This window comes from Halichoeres trimaculatus, unplaced genomic scaffold (genome assembly GCF_033239565.1).
Source record: "Halichoeres trimaculatus isolate MK-OKI-2021-1 unplaced genomic scaffold, fHalTri1.1 fHalTri1_scaffold_2, whole genome shotgun sequence".
NCBI classification, from domain to species: Eukaryota; Metazoa; Chordata; class Actinopteri; order Labriformes; family Labridae; genus Halichoeres; species Halichoeres trimaculatus.
The window spans coordinates 26,335,400-26,356,317 of NW_027437180.1; the positions used below are offsets into that span (position 1 = coordinate 26,335,400).

Here is a 20,918-nt window from a genome sequence, read left to right on the forward strand (position 1 = left end):
CAGAGGTGTTACCAAGAGAGCAATAAAAGAGCAATCTGTCTTTGTTCCTCAGACACAAGAAGAGACGGACGGAGGTTCTTTCCAGATTCATTACAAACCTGCACTGGCTAAAGTTGGCAATGTCCTGAGTATGCTACGTAGTTTGTCTCTCAGGATGGTCCAGGCAGGAGTTTAATCAATATCTACACTTAGTATTCCTCAAGAAACCCTGTAGATGCTCACACAGGGCAAGAGCATTTATTTTTCATTAAAGCATGCAGCCCTACTTAAATGGCTGTTTAAGAAGTCACTGGATTTTTATCCGTTTATAATTGAACACCATAAACAGAGCTGTGGATGTGCTGAGATGGTGTAATCTTTCATTAACAGCCTCTTCTGAATTATTCAGATCATCTTTACTTTACTTTGAGACTGATTAAATGGAACCTGTATGATGCAGATCCACTCCTACCTGAGTTGATGACATCGTCTATATCTGAGTTTTTGTTCCACGTGAATTAATGCAACAGTAGTTGACTCATGTTTTTGAGAGTCTTCCTCAAGAACTGTGTTGGAGGAACTTTTTTCAGTTCATCCAATCCTCTGGTAGAGCACAGCAGACGAGTGACACATTTCTGAGACACAGTGAGGGTTCAAACCACATCACACACTTAATGGAGTCTCTTGGGGCCAATGTTGAGATTAAATGTGACGAGCAGTATGTTGTCCTAACAAAGTAACTCATTCCCAGGGTTCCTGTGTGCGTTCAGAGACAGGACATTGGCAGGGGCTGGGGCCACATGCTGATAGACAGCAGCTTGTTAGCTCTTCCTCTGCTCTGGAGTCTGGAGTCAGCTTGTTCCACATTGGGAAGGAACACTGGCAGTAGATCTGGTCTCAGATCAGGGTTTTTAGCTTGTGTCAGAATCACTGAGGAAAACTTTGGCTGTTATTCTGAGAACTGACGAAAGATCGCTGCCTCGCAGAGGATTCAACAACAGATGGAGCTCAGTGGTTAAAAAGAACTGATCTTCCAGGCCGAATCCTGTATCTATAGAAGACTATATTTTTCTCCCGAGGCCCTGTGGCAGTGGCCTGGTGAAAGAGCTGTGATTAGAGAGTGCTGTCGAAATGACGAAGGAGGCTTTGGCAGTCACCTGGAGTGCTGTAGGGCTCTCTGCTGACGTGGCTGCATTCTACTCCTGCTGGCTGTCAGCAGCGGACCACAAGCTCTTCATTAATTTCCCCTCCACTATTAATTAGCCGTGGCTGGAGATGCTGGCTTAATTAGACCGCTGGGCCCAGCGGTTTTCTGCCTCTCATTACTGTTATAACCAATCTTCTATTGATCATTAAGAATACCAAGAAAGAAGTTCATCCTGGACACACCGCTGGTTTTCTTAATCTGTTAGAAGGCTGGAGTCTCCTCCTTGACCTGAGTTTGCATTCAAACCTGTTCATACAGATTCATTTTTGCTTGTTTGAAGAAGTCCTTCATCAAAGAGCAGGTACAAAGCACAGTCAAGTACAGCATCTACATCGTGGAGCGGCGGAGCACCTTTTGTATTTTCATGGCTGAAGGCATGTGGTGCGTCAATGACGTGCATAGAAATGAGGTGGGATTAAGAGGAATCCATTATCATACATTATCAGTGAGTGTGTTGGGGTCTGACAGCAATTCTTTTTAAAAGCATTGCCTCCCACATTGACATGCTGATGCCATCCAATGAGATCTAGAGGAGCTTTACAAAACCTTAAAGGTCCCAAGAAAAACACATCTTTCTTTGCCTGTAAATTCATAATCTAGTCATCCTGGGATCATCCCACATTCCCTCCACACTGGAAATGTGGGAGTGATAAAGTCTCAATGTGTCTGTAGCCCGCCTACTTAGAAATAATGGTTTATACTTTTGTGTTGACTTTACACCATAGTAGATGATGCACTACATTCTGGTGCATCAGTCTGCCGTAACACTCGTGGGCAGTGTGATCTGTGTGATCAGTGTTACCCAGCTTCCCAGTTAGATCTGATTACAATGACTTACGTTGATTCCCTGAAACCGATTTGTTGCCCTCATTTTGTTCTTGTGGCATATTGAGTAATGGGAAAATTACTAATACATGAAAATGTGCTTCAGAGCAAGAAGAACAAATAAATTTTACATCCAGTAAGTACAAAAGCTTAAAGGCTCTCATGTTTGCCCATTTAGTCTTTGTTGAAGTCTGATCAATAACTTATTGGTAAAGTCACATATAGAATCATGTGATGTCTTATTAGACAGATATAGTGGCCTGTAGGTAGAGATTTTTAAAACTTTCTGCTCCTGGTCTGCACCCTAACCTCTCAGCATCCCCACATACCCAGGTGACTGTATGGATAGTAAAGTTAGAAAGTGAGAGGCTGTATTATCAGTATCAGTATTAACTGAGATAAAACTTTTAATTGTGATTTCTATCAAGAAACACTGCATCATCACAGCTTCAACATAAACCACGAACACAGAAACTGTAAAAGTTTTACAACTGATTTGTTCCACCAGTCACACCGCTCTTCATTTTTTACCAGCTCAGTTATTCGATCAGCCCTGATTGCACTCCACAGCTCTACAACAAGCTGTTCATCACAGCCAAAGGTCAGTCTGTCCTGGATTATTTGTCTTCAGGAGGGCACACTCTCTGGTGCGTACTGAGCTGCATGGAATTGGTCAGCTGAGTAGGCTCTGTACAGCGGATGAAAAATCAAACCTGCCATCTTTTGATCCCTTTTTAGAGACATAATAAGCTCTCCAGTGGAGAGTTGCCAATAAAAATCAAATGCCCAACTCAAAACAGCTGTGCAACATGTTAGTGCACTGTTGATTCAGAGTATGCTGGTGGCTGGACTCTATTAGATAAAGAGGTCAGTGAGTCCTCATTTATACATAATGAGTACATTCTGTTTAACGGAGCCACAGTCATCAACTGTGGCTACACTTTAAATAATTAATAATGTGCAATTCAGATGAAATTTAGAGATTTCACCATGTGAGGATGGGTATATAATATCTTTACTTCATATCATAGCACCGACTCCTCACTGTGATTTAACGGCTCAGTAGCAGGTTGCATATGGGCGAGTGACTGGATGAACCATGAAAACAAGTTCTCTTGAATCATTCTGAGTGCACTTATAGAAATATAATCTAACAGCTCTCTCAGGGCTGCAGACAGACACATACATATTCATTAAGAGAATGAAAACTAACGTTTACGCAGTGCTGGACAAATAGCTCACATTCACATAACAAATATCAAAGACATCATTACACTGTAGACCACAAAGCCTCCAGTGTTATAATTCTTGTATCGCTTCAACTGATGTTACATGGAATTGGTAAATTTACGCACTGAGCACTAACAGCCGTTTAATCTTTCTTTTATTTTCAAGAGATTTTCCACTTTCTTTATGATCGGTATAGATAATATATCCCTCTGAGGCAAAAGAATGCTATCAATATCAAACACTACAGCTATGTTATCAAATGGCAACTGCATAAAAACAAATGTTTAACTTGAAGAAATTCAAGCATATTTCAACATAAAAAGGTCTGCCATCAAAGAAACAAATAAATACAAAGTTCTTCAGGGAGTTTTTTTAATCAAAAATGAAGGATTTGGAATGAAGGAGGCTTCTTGTGAGTGCAGGTGCTGTGAGTCAGCCTGAGGCTAAGCCCTGCCCGTGTGAGTGAGTTTTTTTTTCCCTTGTGTTTCTTTATTAATGCTATGCTTTCCATTGACACAACAAAGATCTCCCTCAGACATTACCTCAGGGATGAAATCATGACCTCTCTAACATTCAACAGAAGGAATACATTGTTAAGTGAATGGTGAAAATGTTTTTGTTTAATGAATTTATTTATTTATTTATTTTACGGCTGTTTACCTGGACTGTTTTGTGGATTTCCATGCCCGATATTAGGGATAGACCGATAATCAGCCAGGCGGGTTATCGGGGCTGATACTTGGCATTTTGGGACATCAGACTTTTTTTTTTTTTATCTGACGGTCGATATGAAACCCATTCATAACTGTGTTGTTTTGGCTCTGATGCTACTCTGCACAGAATTTCTCCCCGTCTACACTGTGGAAGCCCTAGATGGTCATTTAAAATCAGTCATGTAAAACCAAACAGAAAATTCATTCAACTGCATAGCATGCCTGTAAAAGGCAGCACAAACTCAATTTTGTCCAGTTTTATTGCAGTGACATAGAAATTTTGGAAAACTTTATTTGCTGTAGAAAACCTTGGCTATTTTTTTTAAAGTTTTCATTTAACTTTATAAAACATGCTGCTTACCCTGGGAGCTGTTTAATAAACATACGCTTGAAGGCATTAAATGCAGTTAAGTCTTGGAGTTTGTACTGTTCAAAATTTTTTACGCCAATATTTTCACTTTGACTGCAAATGAATATCGGCTTCAAATATTGGTTATTGGCCTCCTTGCCTACTAATAGTCAGTATCGGTATCGGCCCCAAAAAATCCATATTGGTCTATCTGTACCCTTTATCTCAAAAAATGATGTTTGATACCAGTACTGATTACGATATTTGCTTTAAATACTGCCTTATATGTGATAGTAGGGCAGTTTAAGTATAGGGTATGCAAACAGTAGCAAACAACAAAATTGTGGTGCTAGCTTTAAGCACACTGTAAATAATCAGTGACGCTCTAAACCCTACCCTTTTCCCCTCTGGTAACAGAAGAGTTCTGTTTATCAGCTAATATTGGGGTCTGTGTATCAGTATTAAAACCACTCTTCGTACTTTCATCAAGTTCTTCCTTAGATTTTGCTGGTTTTGTCTCTACATGTGTTGCTGTCTTGGTATCCCTGTTTGGACTGACAGTAATGCTGATGAGGCAATTAAAGTTCATCTACCTCAGCCAGCCTTGGAATGGATCAATTTCATCCTCTAGCATCAGGTGGCTGGTCCCAGCATTCATTATTGCCTGCATATGCTTCCTAATGGGATTGGATTTGTACTTATGCGTCAACAGGGCTGTTATTGAATCTCACTTGCAGAAGCAATTGTCCTCTTCCAGCAACTTCCTCCTTCGCCTCTTCTGTGGAATATCTCTGCTGCTGCAGCCCTGTAGGATTTTTGCTCTTTAGTTCTACATAATGTAATAAGACGAGTGTAAGCTCACCGAGGATGAAAGGGGTTTTACAGACTTTACTTTGTTGCAAGAGATTATTCAATTAAGGTCCTCTCTGTGGCTGAAGTCTTAGCATTTGAAGGTACGGTTACAGGAGTGGGGATAACTTAAGTTTGTGAGCAGACCTGGTGCTAGTGGAGGTCTGTCTGTCTATCTCGGTTAGTGGTTCCTTTGATTAGCTTTGAACTTGCGTGTGGTAGTCCTCCAGGGGTCTCATTAGCTGTAATGACAAGGCCAAGATTTTAAAGCTAGCCGGTCAAAGGCATAGTTAGTGGCAAGTACCTACAGCAGATTTCCCAATTTCTCAAGGCCGTCACGTTTTCAGGCGTATTGATAGATAAGGTAGTGCTGTTTGACATGGCGTGACTTTTAAAAAGCACTTTGGCATTCTCACTACAAAGTTTTGCAAGAGGAAAATTCTGTATTAATGTACTTTTGCATTTGCTCTATTCTCTTTTCTTGCTCTCCCTTCCCGTCTTTCTTATGTCAATTATGCCGTAGGATCTGGCTCTGGGCGCTAGTCTACATTAAGGCTTGCAGAGCTGACTCTAAACTAGCCGTGGGGGTTACAAATGACTGCTTTGCACTGCACCACATCTGATGGCAAGAAGTCAGGGGAAACTCATTGAAAGTCACTGAAACTTCAACAGAGGAGAATGTCTGATTGGAGTGATTTGCCCTGAATGTGGAAACTGACAAGAGGTGTTTTTGTCTGAGATTAAATAGTTCCCTAGAAATGAAAAAGGGATTAATTATTCATAACGGGAAAATTGGGTTGACATTGGACCGCAGATCCAATTTGACAAGTTCAAGCCAAGAACCCTGAAAGTGTCATTAGCAGTTATATTTTTAAGTAGCAACTCATAATAGAGTGTGGTTCAAAAATCAGCACTCTTAAGAGCAGTAAGAACCTTTTATTTGTCATTTTGCCATTGAGTAATCTCAGCACTGCAGGATAGATTATCGTCTTCTCTTAACTTATTGTGATCAAACATGGAAGGACTAATTATGACGATTTTTTGTTATTTGTTTGTAAAGAGAAATATTGAGATTTCATCAACTCAAAATCCATTCTGTATTTAATTTGTCTTAATAGATATAGTATCATTTTTAAATGCAAGTTCAATACAAACAGAAGCAAAATGGTTTGGGTTAGGTTAAGTTTCCCTGTTTTTTATTCACAGTTTGACACTATAAATTAATGAAGGTGTTGTCAAAGCAGGGACATCTTAAAAAAAGGGACAAGGTGCACTGCATCCCATGTTCAACTGCAAGAAAAGACGCAGATGGCAGATTTTTGTATTAATATGATTTAAAATCAGTCATGATTTTGAAAAAAAGTGCTTGTAAGTGAGGCTTTGCATGGTGTAATCTCTGATAGTAGAAAGACATTTGATACCATTCAACCAAATAAGATGATTCTCTGTACCAATTCAAATCTATTGCAGTACTGGCTTCTTTTGTATGTTAGTTTTATTTCTGTCATGAATCATCACAAGATAGGAGTATAGCAATATGTGGTGAAATAAATAATGAACTGAAACTACATCCAAATATTCCAGCACTGTGTGCAGTCTATGATCATGAAAAAGCAGGTAGAGGTTTATGATTTAACTTCAATGTCTTTGTTTTTTGTTTTTCCACCCACAGCTTCAGCACTGCCTACCAGTGCATCTACTACTCTCCAGAGCACACAGCCAAAGCTCACGAGGTCCTCAGCACCATGAGCCTCCTCCAGCCCCTCATCACAAGTTTAGCGGACCAGCTCCTCATAGCAGCACAGGAGCACTCTGCGCCTGGACTGAGGGATGCACTCAAGAACCTTTCTGACAAGGTGAGACAGCCTCTGAGCTCTCCAACCACACTCACTTTCATCTAAGCTTTCCCTTTGTTCCTCATGGCCCCAACACTCAAATCTCCTGTTTTATTCTATTACCAAGTCTCAGCCTGGAAGGCTTTAGATCCATCTGAAATGAGTTCCTTTAAAACTAAACTCCCCTTAAAATAGCTTAATAATTTGCTCAGGGGATCTGCTTCAGAGCCTATCAGTAGCTGTTTTTCTCTTAGAAATCCAGAGTCTACTCAGGTATCGACCAAAACTGACTGTGACAATCTAAATTATCAACCCCTCTGAGGGCTTATAAAACAATAAACTCATGCCAGCCTCTGTAGTATCACTCCAATGTTTTTCTGCAAACAAAAACTGCAACATTTATCAATCCTCAACCTAAATTTGCAGCCAGCTGTTTCTTTGACACAGTTGAGCACACACACACGCACGCATCCACGCACAAACTCAAGAGACAACCTGAGGAACAATCTATAACTCATCATAAAAATGCCAAACTAACAAAAGTGAACAGCAGCGTGGAGGTTTACGGAGTTGAGGCGTTTTTATCAGTTTAATTAATGAATTACATCTGGTGCTGTCAGATTGCAATCTGTTGAGGGAGAGATTGTTTTTGCCACAGTGGAATAGAGCCCAATCAGCCCGCTTAATTGGTACATTCGCTCTGTCACCACTTCTTCTCATCCTTGATTAGACACGCACACTGTGGCCCAGTAAACCCCTGGCCTGGTCAGCACTTGCAGGGCTGCTCTCTGATTAAAATCTCAAGCTGTGTTTGGGTGTGTATGGATGTGCAAGTAAAGGTGGCAGAGGTGTGAAACTGTGTTTGTGTGTATTTGTTGGAGGGCTGATGTAACGGTGGCATCACTTTCTTTGAGCCACAAAGCCGCCAGTCATGAACAGCAGCACACTTTTTTAGCAGTATTTCCACCTCCACATCAGGTCATGCATCATAGAAATGTACACATGCTCACTCATTCAAGCATGGATGCATTTGTGCACACTTTGGTCAATACTTGTCAGTTTTATGAATCAATAGATAACACTTTACTTTAAAGGTCTGCAAATTTCATCACACTTAGGCAATAATTAGACAAAGTTTTTTCTTATTTCTTTGAAATGAGCACATAACTTCTTCTTTAAAGTAATGTCCAAATTTATTGTTGCAAGTCACAATTGGTAGGTTACTGTTTTTTCCAGTTTCTTTGAAATTTACTCCAAATTGCAAGGTAAGAAGGTGATGGTTGGCACATAAATTATTTAAAATTAAATCACAACCCACCACAAAATGTTTTTTGAAGTATCCCAACGTTTCTGCTCTTTCCAGAGAAGCAGGTGATAAATAGCTGCTTAGTTCTTGAACTCAGAAGCCAGGTTAGTTTGCTAGGAGTGAAATGTTATTTGAAAAATTCAATTTCCCAATTAGCTATTTGTTATTTAATTTCACCAAGTTCTTCAGTACCGAGTTTGTTGATTTGCATAATTGAGATTATATGCAAAATGATAAACCTTTATGATTAGGTCTATAATGTTTTACATGATACAACTGAAGGCTTCAGATGTGATATTCACCAAGAGTGGGGTTGTAAATTGGCCTTACCTGATTATGATTGACGCTGCGGGTACAGGCACACTGCAAAACAGAATCTGGCCTGAAGTTATGTGCTAATTTTCACCAAATTCTCATTAAATTTTGGAGGTAATTTCAAAGAAATAAGAAAAAAAACTTTAATTTTTATTACTTATGTGCAATGAAATTTGCGGACCTCTAAAGTAAAGTGTTAACAATCAATAATACATCTCAAGATATTATGACAGTCCTAAGACTTGATTTTTTTACGCCAGGCTGTTTCTGAGGCATGAGCAAAGCACTGAGTGATGAAAGTTCAATCAGCCTTTCAACATTGTGTTTTAATTCCAGTGATAAAAAGGCAGTACAATTTTCTAATCCACTTTTATCCAGTGGACAGTGTTCAGTGTGGCAGTAATGTGAGAGAAATAATAACTTTTGAATGTGGAAAATTGTCATTTTAACCTTTCTTGATTGTTGTTTTATTACTCGCAATACATTTGTTAAACAGCGAAGTAAGATGTCAGCATTAATGACAAAAGATTCTGACTGCTACAAATAACCTTATTTATCTTTGAATACCAGAAGGAGAGAGGGTTAGAATTAAAGAAGAGACACATGCAGACATTAAATAAAAAATACTCTGAATAAAGTCAGGCAGATATTTGATATTCAAGGTACAGACATATAAATGAATGTAGATTCTTTTGAGGGTGTTTCTTTTCCCTTATATAGACTGTGAGTCACACCTTCAGATGATTCTGGGAAGCATGAGACACCTGCAGAAAAAATCAGGGGAGAGTAAAAACATATCTCTATCAAGAACTCTCTGATACAAGTGGAGTCACATCCTGATTTGCTGTGATAATTCTGTATATGATGACGATCATAAAAACCTCACTGATTAACTGATATGTTTACTTACTCTCTGTTATGCATCACTACTATAGCAGCTACTTGTGAAGAACTGTGTTTGACTGTCTACACATGATAGGGTTATATTATTTGGTATTTAAAGGTCAATGTACACGACAGTGAGTAAATGTCCTTACAGCAAAGTGCTGTTGTATTCAGGCCAACTCAGTCCATTCAGCTACCTTCCATCTCTCAAGTGCAGTTGCACCAAGTGAAAAAATCTCTATTTTTGACTCAAGCCAAACCTGCTCACACTTTCTGTGAAACCATTCAGGGAGAAATGAATCCTTCAGTTTTCTCCTTTTCAGATCAAACGTAACTGATTTTTAAAAGTACGAGTCCACAGAGGCACTCTCTGGCTTACACTCCTGCTTAGTAAAGATCTTATCAGTGGATACTTTGAAAAAAAGCCAGCAGCAGTAATTCTCCAAGGTTTTTTTTTTTTGCTGTTCAGATTACTAAATCAGGTAGGTTTGGATGAACAACACTATGAGCAGCTTTTGCACGCAGTGGAACAAAGATGCTTTGGTTTAGCTGCTGTAAGAAAATAAAACTGCTTTTCTCCTTTTGCCTGAAGGAGTACAGCTCTTATGTCTCAGTCCGAACACATTATCTACATTCATCCTGCAGAAGTGTATCATTAAAATGTCTCTTACACTCTGTCTCCTGATCTCAGAGGACGTAGGTACTGTCTCCTGATGAATATTTCGAAATGTGGATGAATGGCTGGGCTGTTGATTTCTAAGATAGCCAATAAAAATGCATGGATTTCAAATCATTAAAGAATAAAGCATTAAAGTTAAAGAATAAATGGCCGCATAGTCAAATATGTGATTGCTGTGACCCTCGGTTAAGCAGTGGCAGATTTTTTTAAATAAAGTGTGTGGTTTAGTTCACTCTTCTCGAGAAAAAATGATGAATAATACATGCTCTCATAGATTGCAAATTAACACTGAGGTCAGATAAGCAGAGTTCAATTTGAATATGAATTTACATTTTGGATTCTCGGTTCCTTTTAAGTGTTTCGGTTTCTGAATTTAGCATGGTTTCAGACACTGACATTTTTATCTCAAAATAATGTTTACTTCTTTGAGTGGTTGTGCAAATCACTGATTAATGTTTCAACAAGGGTTCTTGTTCTCAGGCAATTACACATGTAGCTTTATGCATAGATTTCAGCTCACACATCACTGATTTACAGTAATGGACCTCATTTAGATCCATGCAAGGCAATTAAAAAGCATATGAATTAAACCAAGTGATGTTTTTAATCTAGTCGTAATTTGCTTCTGTAGCTAAAACATTGATCAAATGTGTCATTTCAGATGGATTTGTTTTTGTTTCAAGCAAAGCATAGAGTGGTTAGGCTCAGATGGAAATGTGTTTCTTTTATGATGACTGAATCATGAAAATTAAATGGCTGATGTATACGACAAGTTACTCCAATAAAGGAGTCCGTGTTAGAGAGTACAGGTCCCACTGAAAACAACCAAGTCCTCTGTTTGATTTGATCAAAAATTACAACCATTAAATGTTGAGTAAGTGTTTTTTTAAGCAATTGTGCTATGGAAAATGGGAGTAAATACATTTTTGGAATGTTTTTAGACATTAAAGAGTATTTGTGTTTTTGCACATATATAAATAAATTTACGCAGATGTGTCACAATAGGAACGTTGTTTTATGAGAGGAGGAGGGAGAACAGGAGGAAAGAGGAAAAAACTCAGAGAGAATTACCCTAAGAAATCATTTAGATAAGTTAACAACTTTATTCTTTCATCTTTAACTTTTTCTTGAAGTTGAAGAAGTGCTTCAACTAAAAAACCCTTTTTCTCCAGAGGTGTCTGAACTTGTATTTTGGGACAGAATCTTTTACCACCTCTGTAGAAGAACAAAAGCTAAGCATAAGAGTAAACATCTTTTATGCGAAATCTTTAAAGATTCACTTCAACAGAGGGCATTGCAGATTTTCAGTATCACAAAACCTTTGGAAAGTGCTTACATTATGGAGGTCATGACCCAAGTGAACGTGAAACTCTTGGTGTCAACAGATTTGTGAATATATGAGGAGAAAAACAACAGTAGAGCATCATAATGTTTTTTCTTTTATTTCCGTTTGCTGTCTTTTTTATTCTTTTTTTATGCATTATTTCTGACAAATAGAGAACCACCAACAATAAATAAAACTGGTTTGTGGATGTCATGTTAATTGTAATTGTAAAAATTACAGTCTGTCTGATACTAGTGATAAAAGTGTGGTACTGGTCACCTGTGGCTTTGAGACAGGATTTTAAAAGCTGAAGTCTTCAGCCCTTCTATCAGCATTAACCACTATGATGATGATTTAAAGGGAAGTCTGACATAATTAGACCTGACAGTCACTTCTCCTGCTAACTCCTGTCCTTCCTTCGCTTTGACAGGTCATTTGCAAAAGCAAATAGTCAACATTGCTTCATCTATAAAGGCCTGAAGAAAATCTCTCTCTGTCTCAAACACACACACACACACAAACCAGACACACACAAATGTTTCAAGGCCAAAGTAGTTTATTTAGATAATGCATTAATAAAACAGATGTTTCAGAAAGAGATGTAACCTGCGGTATTAAAGGCATGCATGGGTGAGTAACAGTTGTGAGAGTTGTTGCAGAAGCAGGACTATAAAGGTGTGTAGGCCCCAAGGGTACCACAGCCTGGGATTAAGCCTTTATATGCCCTTCCCCCTCTTCCTGCAAGCAGGAACCAGCAGAGGTAAGCCAGAGGGTTTAGGCCGTCACAGGGTCAAGAGCCAGAAAAAGTTCAGAATCCCTGTCTTTGACATCCACATAAAGCATCTGTAGCACTGGGGCAGGATTGGCCTGGGGTTCTTTTCCACACTTATCTACTTCTTTGCCGATTCAGCCTTTTCCTCAACTTCTGGCAGCCTCAACAAGCCTGCTGTTCAGTCTACATCAGGGCAGCAGGAGCAGGGAAAGGGTGTTTGTGCTGCAAGTGTATGAATATAATGACCTCACATGTTTGCTTTTCACGGAAGACCCGGCTCGACTTTTGTCAGACTGCATTTTGTTGTGGTAATAAAATTGCTTATTGCAGCGCTAACTCAATTACTCTGGAGAGCCCTTATCATTTTTTACACAGTTGCAGCAGCCTGTGTGGGGCTCCTTGGTGCCAGGATCATCATCATCTTACAGTAGCTGGTGTATTTGAGATCAAAGGAGGTGTTCTCCTTGGAGAAACAGGCTGGAGGAGGAGTAATTGAATTGTTTGTTGTTTGTTGCTGTTTTTGTTGCTCACCGGCGACGCTGCAGTAATGGAGAGCAGTGACTCTATGGTGGAGGAAGGTGTTTATTTTCCTTTCTTTTTCTTTCCCCTGTAAATAGTTACCTGCTTCCAACAGTGTTTCTTCTTCCACCCACTCACCTCCCAATTGTGACAGTTTCCCCTCTAAATCTCCCTCTTCCTCTGCCACTTATGCTCTTACAGCACTTACATTTTCATTTGCTTTGCTGTCCCACGATAACTTTTTCCAATTTCCCCTTTTTCTTTCTCAGACAGAGCAATTTGTTCACACACTTAAGGATGAATTGGTCAAGAGTGCACTGCTGGCACTCCATGCTGCGCGGCCTGGGTACGTTTCCAAGAACCAGAAGCAGACCCCGGTACAGGGAGGCCAACATCAAGGCAGTATCCAGCAGAGCAACGAGCAGAACCAGAGCCCGGTCCAGGGACTGCCAGGCCACAGCCCTGCTACGTCAACCACTGAAGGCACCGTGGTGTGTAATAATGTGGAGGCACTACAAACCGCTACTGGAGGAGAAGGTGGGACTATGCCAGTGAAGCAAGACTCCATACCACACCATAAAGAGTTTGATGAGGAGGAATGGGTGAGTACATTGTTACACTCTTTTTATACTTCTATTTAATCACATTTAAGTGTAATATCACAGATGGCTCTTCTGATTTTGGTAATCATGTTAGAGGGAATAAAAAGGAGGCCGCAAATAATTATTTTTGTGTCGTATTATATCAGAACATGCAAAATATTGGCTGTTTACCAAGCATTACTCACCACTTTTGATGAGCGGTCCTCTCTAAGAAGTTTAAACGCAATTTCTGACAAAGGTAAGATTGTTTTGGTGTGTCTTTCACAGATTCAAAGCTGTGCTGTTTCATTTTGTTGTGGCTGGTATGATTGTTGGTTTGTTAGTTTGTTGAGGGCAGTGTCTCCCCACTGACAGCAGGTGCTTTCAGGATTTCCACAAACCAATGTCTAATTATCTCACAAAATATTCCACATCATTTTAACATGTAATAATCATATTTTGTAAGCAACCAGGACAAAAACACACACTGCAATTTACAGTACACACACACACATGCAAAATCATCTTCCTGGCCGTTTAACAGTTGGAGCTCAGAAAAAGACAGAAAAAGCTGAAAGCAATCTGAACACTCTGAGCTTTGTTTTTAGCTGCTTCAACAGTTTCTGTTACACATTTATGTGTCCAAACATAGCACTATGTCAAACAGCCTGGAAAGAGAGAGGGAGAGATGTTATCACAGAGGCTGATCTGACTGCTGATTGTGTATTCCACTCTTTTAGGACAGAGTGTGGGCAAACGTGGCCAAATGTCTGAACTGTGTCATCGCCATGGTGGATAAACTCCAGGAGGAACACAACAACAAGCAGGAGCCGGTCCCTGAGCAGCAGCTCGCTGATGTCATCACCTCACACAACCCTGGTAATCTCTGTTTTTATGCAACTTGTTCATAAATTTGTTACACCTCAGAGTTGTATTCTCACACCAGCACAGAGTGAATAACTGTCACTGGGACAGCTCGAGTATCATTACAGTTATTGCCAGCGTAATTATCAGTGTCATTAAAGGTCATATTTATTGGTACTTTTAGCTGTTTACAGCACCTCGTAGTTGTGTTTTGAACAGGGTGTTGGATTCAGTTGCAGAAATCATCACAGATTCAGCTTCTGTAGAGGATTTACATCCCTCAGTTTCTAACCTCATTATCCATGCAGCGATCTGATTGGGCAGGGATGTTATTTTAAGGAGGCTCTGCACTATTTGGCTGTCTGGTGTTTCTGAGGGGGGAGGATGCAGACCAGTGCAGACAGATGCAGAGGCAGTAAAACACCAAAACAAATGCACCAGCACACTATAGGCATGATCCGTATATGACTGCTGTTCCAGTTCAAGTCGGAGGATGCTCTTGTCATGTGTTGCATCTACAGATATGACAACATGTCTCTTACTTTCTTGCCTTCCATGTGTAATTGTTTATGATCAGCCCTTGTTATTTAAGTGAGCTGAAATGGAGTGGTTGACCCAAACAAACAAATTAACAGTGACTGTAACCATCGATGAGCACTCTGCTCTGACTGTAAATTTTCATCAGCAAAAGCCTATCGACTATATTAATCACATCTTTATTTAAAAGAAAAAAAAAAACTTGTTTTCGATGATCCTCTGGTGCTGAGACAAAATTAAGACATTTTTTGTCATTTAAAGTGGAGTTTTACATAGTGAACATAGTTCTTGGTCAAGGTCACAGCCCAAAGCCTGACAAGTACTAATAATGCATGAAAAACATTTTATTTCACAGTTATGGGATAAAAAGAAGCTGGGCTGGAAAAAAAAATGCAAAGAGTGATCTGAGCAACTCTGTGAAGCTCACGCCCAGAAAATGCAGATTGAATTATGGGCGAACAGGTGGCCTGACAAGGTGCTTGTTGTAGCTTTCAGCATGATTAGTCCCAAAATTGGTATTAACTGGCTTAATATGCAGTAATTAAAGCAATTACATGGAAAAAAAATCTGTGATATTTTCAGACAGCCTGCTGTGTGTTAAAGGGCTCAGACTCATTGAGGATTTAGACTCTATATTTTCATCCCATTCATCTGTAGAAGCTAAAAACACATTACAACTCCGCACAATACAAATAACATGTATCATGAAATAAATGTAGCTTATGATTTCCCCTTGTTGCATGTTTTATACTTTTATAATGCTTGCTCTTTTTTGCCGCTTTAACAGGAACCCTGGTGTGCCACAGGTTACTTTATGCAGAATCAGAATTGGCACAGACTTATCCACGGTAATCACTGGCAACATATTACTTACCTGGGATTCCTATTCCTGTTACAAAGCTGCAGCTAATTTAAGCTTCAGAGGAGTTTTTTGGCCCAAGTGTGATGTTGCGGAACTATAAAATATATTTTCACTGTGAGGGAAATAAACAGAAAATTCAGTGTTTTCTGGGTATCTACAGGCTCAGTTGGAAGGAGATGGTGGGAACTCTGGTCCAACTTTGAGGTTCCCCATTGTTTAAGCATTAGAAAAAGAGAAAGTGAAAGTGTTGCCAGAGAAGTGGATGAAAGCAATATTTGATATGCAGAGCCATTCACTGCTGACCACAAGCTGCCCAGTCTCCCCTTGCATCCAATGAAATCCTGCCTCAAGCTTGAATCCAGACAAGTGCCCAGTCTGCTTCCACTGCCAACTGGCACACGAAGCAGAAGCATTAGTCTGACCAGGCGACAAGGAGCGTGTGTGTGTGTGTGTGTGTGTGTGTGTGTGTGTGTGTGTGTGTGTGTGTGTGTGTGTGTGTGTGTGTGTGTGTGTGTGTGAGTGTGTGTGTGTGTGTGTGTGTGTGTGTGTGTGTGTGTCACAGGCAAATGCATCCTCAGACATCTGCGCTAGTCTTGGTGCATGCGTCCTTTTTGGTGCCTTCATGTCTGTGTGTCAGAGTGTGTGTGTCTGGCAGGTTGGAACCATGTGCTCGCTGCCCAGTCTGAGAGATAAGCCCAACCCCCTGAGAAACCTTTATGAAGACGGTGAACAGCCTCAGAGCAAGCGGTCATCTGCTTGTCTAAATACAAACATGGATGGAATAATGACGGAGGTGTTATCTCCGAGCAGAGATTGGTGGAGCTTGGGTGTTTGGTGACAAGACGTCGCGGGGGTTTGGATGTTTGGACAGGTGGGCAGGTGTAGAAATGACAGCTGGAGTTCTGTTTCCCGCCGTCTTTGTGCAGAGGCGGTATTTGCAGACTGAGATAAGACATGACTTCTTTGACAAGGCAAGGGCGAGGCTGATGTGCTGTACATTCATGAGCAGAGTGCTAACTCTAGGTATGTGTGTGTGTGGGTGTATCCATACTGATCTAAATCTTCACTCTAGAACTTCTCAATATGTTTAGTTTGGACAGATTGAACGGTAGAAAACTGATTTTAGTGATTTCTTAGCCAACACTGCCCCCTGTTGGCCAGAGAGAAAAAGAGGCAGGAACCTATCTGGAATAATGAATGGAAAACATTTAAGACACCATAAAATTACACTAAAAAGGCTCCATTTCTATCCAATTTTGAGAGTGTGGCACAACAAACTGAGGCATACATGAATACTGAATTTGAGTGTGCCGTAGATGTGTAAGGTGTGTAGATTCAAAATGCAACGGCATGACAAGAGAATTACATTTGTGCAACAGTTAATGATGGAAGTCTGAAGAAGTGTGCAACATTCAGACCATAACCACCTTTGTAAAGAATCTTTCCTTCAAGTTTTGCACTTTGTGGTGTGTTTGCCGGGTAAAAGAAAGCAGGAGATTCTTCTAGAAAATACTTTTCATGCTCATACTGTTCAGGATCAGTAATGACACACACAGAAGCTCATTGCTATGCAAACTGTTAACAGCTGCATGTTTGAGGAATATTTAAAAAAAAAAAAAACAGAGGTGTCTGTTTAACTACTCAGCTTTCTTCTCAGTGAAATTCTCATGCTGAAAAAGGTAGATTCCCCACAAGGTGTGGACTTCAAAGCAGGCAGCCATAACCAACACATACAGAGTACAGGTGATTTAGATGTGAGAGTGTTAAACCTCAGGCAGATGGTGGTCACCGCAGTGTTCAGCTATTAAAAGTCATTTTCTCCTAAATGCAGTGGTTTAAATGGTGGACCTGCTTATCCACCTGTGTCAAGATTTCTTTCTAAAGTGTTTTTTTCAAATATTTGATTTTTTTTTTCTTTCAGAAAGTTACAGACATGCATCAGAGTCTTAAAATGCTTATCAACTACAGAATATAAAAAAATAAAATGTGATGTGATGTGTGTGTGTGTGTGTGTGTGTGTGTGTGTGTGTGTGTGTGTGTGTGTGTGTGTGTGTGTGTGTGTGTGTGTGTGTGTGTGTGTGTGTGTGTGTGTGTGTGTATGTGTGTGTGTGTGTGTGTGTGTGTGTGTGTGTGTATGTATGTATATTAATGGATAGATAGATAGATAGATAGATAGATAGATAGATAGATAGATAGATAGATAGATAGATAGATAGATAGATAGATAGATAGATAGATAGATTTTTTAAATGTTTAGCAAAGCATAAAAAAAATATTTATTTATTATTGAAAATTCACAATTTAACATTTCTTTTCATTTATACCGTGTTATGTTGAATGCTCCGGCACTTTACAGGAGTGGACATATTGCAAAAAAAAAAAAAAAAGGAATGGGAAAGTTTTTTATTCTTGCCCAAAAACACCCAAGGACACAGGCTTACATATGTCATACGTCAGATAATAACACAAATGTCATCCTGGGGTTTTAAATTTAATCAAAATCAAGAGACTGCTCATCTGCAGAACCATGCTGCTGCCAGTTCTTTTCTTAGACTAATTTCCTCCAACATCCTCATTTTACAGGAATAAAATTACATTGAAAAAACTAAAGAGGTATATTATGGTGTAGTAAAACCTTCTATTTAGCTCAGTTTGAGGCAGCGGTTTTCTGTATTCAAAACATACCTTTCCTGAAAACAAAGGGAGCTATGCAGCTTGTTGAAGTTGGCTTTTAGACACAGATGTGTTGGAGAACAAGTAATTTCACTGCCAAGGTGGTGACTTTGTTTTTAGAAGAGCTAACCAAAACAGAGCAAATGAGCAAAAAGGCTGCGTTGATCTGCAGTTTACTGGTATGTAGAGTATGTATAAAGAGTATGACAAGCTTCCCCTTTGGTTTGGTGAATCTCTTCACTGTTTGATAAATCTAAAGCCCAGGATTTGATGAATGCAACAACAGAGCTTCAGTATGAGGCTGTTCACCTATATAAATAGAATTTAAACAGCACTATTACAATGAAGAGCCACACACATCACTGTAGATGTCAAACTACTTTCATTAACGTTATGCTTTGTGTGTTTAGGCCTGCGTCGTTGGATCATCAAGGTTCATTAGTTCTGTGTAGTATTGCCTTTTTTTGTTTTTAAACAAACATTATGCTTGATTTGCATGATGGTGTGTCAAATTGACTAAAATACATCATGATCATTTTGGATGTAATGTGGTGAAAAACTATGACTTAAAGTTGTAATGATACTATCCAGGAAACTGTTTTAACAAGCCATTTTTAATGATCTACATCTTTCATCGTGGTACAAACTAAGTGTAAAAAAATTGTGCTAACTGGCTTCAGCAGCAGGTCTGTGTTCAGTGTGTGTTCAGGCTGTGCCATCAACAGTATGATTTCCAGAAGGAGAGCGGAGCTATTGTTTTCATACTTGACTGCTTGGTACACATGTTATGGAGCTGTGAAACGGGTAGTGTGATTGTTTCAGAGTGTAGTTATCGTTTATGTGTATTTCTAATTACCCCAACCACTGATGTGTTTGTCTGCTCCACTTTTAGCCCTCACACTTTGCACTGCTGTACATTCATCATCCTGAATTTATTTAGAAATGGTTGTAGTTGTTTTTTTATTTAATCAGATATACTGAAAATAATGAGGTGTAATTGTTAAAGGAATAAAAATGGCGTCACAAATAATAAATGTACTGATTTCTTTATTTTGTTGTGGCTCCCAAGAAATGAACCCAGGCTTCATGTGGAATTTATCAACAAGCTTTTATTCAAGTTTGTTTTGTAAACTTTGCTTACATAGGTTTCTAGTCAGTCTGTTGCTCCTGAGTTATTCTTTCCTGTAACCGACCTCATTCTTTAAGAATCATGAATGGTTGAACCTGTTCCGTGTCACAGATGAGCTGTGTGTTGTTTCCAGCTGGCAGTACAAGAAGTATTTGAATCCACCAAAGCACTGCGCCTGTCATTTCATCTCTTCCAACACCCTGTATTCCTCTGTAGGAGACTGGAGGGAGCAGCTACGTCCTCTGGTGACCAGGTTAAAGGAGTGTGTGTTGGAGGTGGTGGAGAAAGCGAAGAGAGCCATGACCTTTGTGCTCCTGCAGGAGGCAGCCTGCAGCATCCCACAAGGCTTCCTCCTCCAGCAGAGGAGAGACGTGGTCTTCAGTCAGGCAGTAGGTGGCTACACTGAGATGATAAACTCTTGAATACTCTGCAGATTTTCCTCTGGTGATCTTGTTCAGTGTCTGAATGCATATAAATGTGTAAGCTGTGCTTGTAAGAATAGTCCAATAGAAGTTGAATATCTAGAGAGGCCCCATCACCATTCACTTTAAAAAGCATTTTAAAACCTATTTTTATTCTTTGCCTTTTTGCCTCAGCGAGACTTAGTTTCTTTGCCAGATCCTATTCCCTTTTTTTTTCTTTTAATTGTTTTAAGTATGTTTTCTTTTATTTGTTTTTATTATTTGGTTGTTGTTTTTTTGTTTTGTTTTGTTTTTGTTTTTTTTTTGTTTTATTTCTATCTACCAGTACAGCACTTTGTTTACAGCTGTGGTTGCTTTTAAAAGTGCTTTATAAATAATTTGGTGTGGTGTGGTATGGTATCTTTGACTGTAAATAAAAATACTTATCCCATGAATCCACAAGGCAGTTTGTTATCTAACTATCTGGTTTAAAGTGCATTCTGCTGACCTTTGCACATAGTCCTTAATCACTTCCTCCTCTCTTGCCTGGCCTCCAAACAACTCCAGACTTATTTTACCATGCTCTCAAAAGATCAGATTTTAATTTTTTTTTTTGTCAAAAATCACATTGAAATCGTTCTGTTTAATTTTTTAACTGATCAACTGCAACTTCATCCCTTAGCTAGCCTTAGACCTCCTTTTTCATGTACTGGTGATTTATTACAGTTCAGTATAGTACAGGACATATCTGATGAGATTCTGACAAGCTGCCGGTCTCCATTTCTTTGATATTAGTTTTCTGAGAGATTAATAAATAGTTTTATGCTAATGAAATAAACCAATTGGATTCCACGGTAACTACTGAGGTTCAATATGCAAATGATGGTTCGTCTCTTTGCTGCATGTTCTCCCTTTGTTAGTCCCCATGTTTCCTTTTTCTATTAGGTAACACTGAAATGAAATGATGACTGCAGGTTGACTGATTTACTGGTTGATTGATTCACTGGTTGATTACTTAATCGTTATCGCGTCAGTTCGTCAGCCCTCTTTAATATGAGTTCATAAAACTGCTCTGATCAGCTCC

General features: G+C 39.4%; 1 protein-coding gene across 3 annotated transcripts in view; it reads left to right on the forward strand.

Moving 5' to 3' along the window:
- Nucleotides 1-20,918, forward strand: part of inpp4b (inositol polyphosphate-4-phosphatase type II B) — a 158,742-nt gene that overhangs the window by 122,128 nt on the left and 15,696 nt on the right. For all 3 annotated transcript variants that reach the window (XM_074686802.1, XM_074686793.1, XM_074686810.1), the window contains 4 exons: nt 6,825-7,008; nt 13,057-13,389; nt 14,109-14,247; nt 19,650-19,822. In XM_074686802.1, coding sequence (XP_074542903.1) covers nt 6,825-7,008; nt 13,057-13,389; nt 14,109-14,247; nt 19,650-19,822 — 829 coding nt within the window. The remainder of the gene's footprint in view (nt 1-6,824; nt 7,009-13,056; nt 13,390-14,108; nt 14,248-19,649; nt 19,823-20,918) is intronic.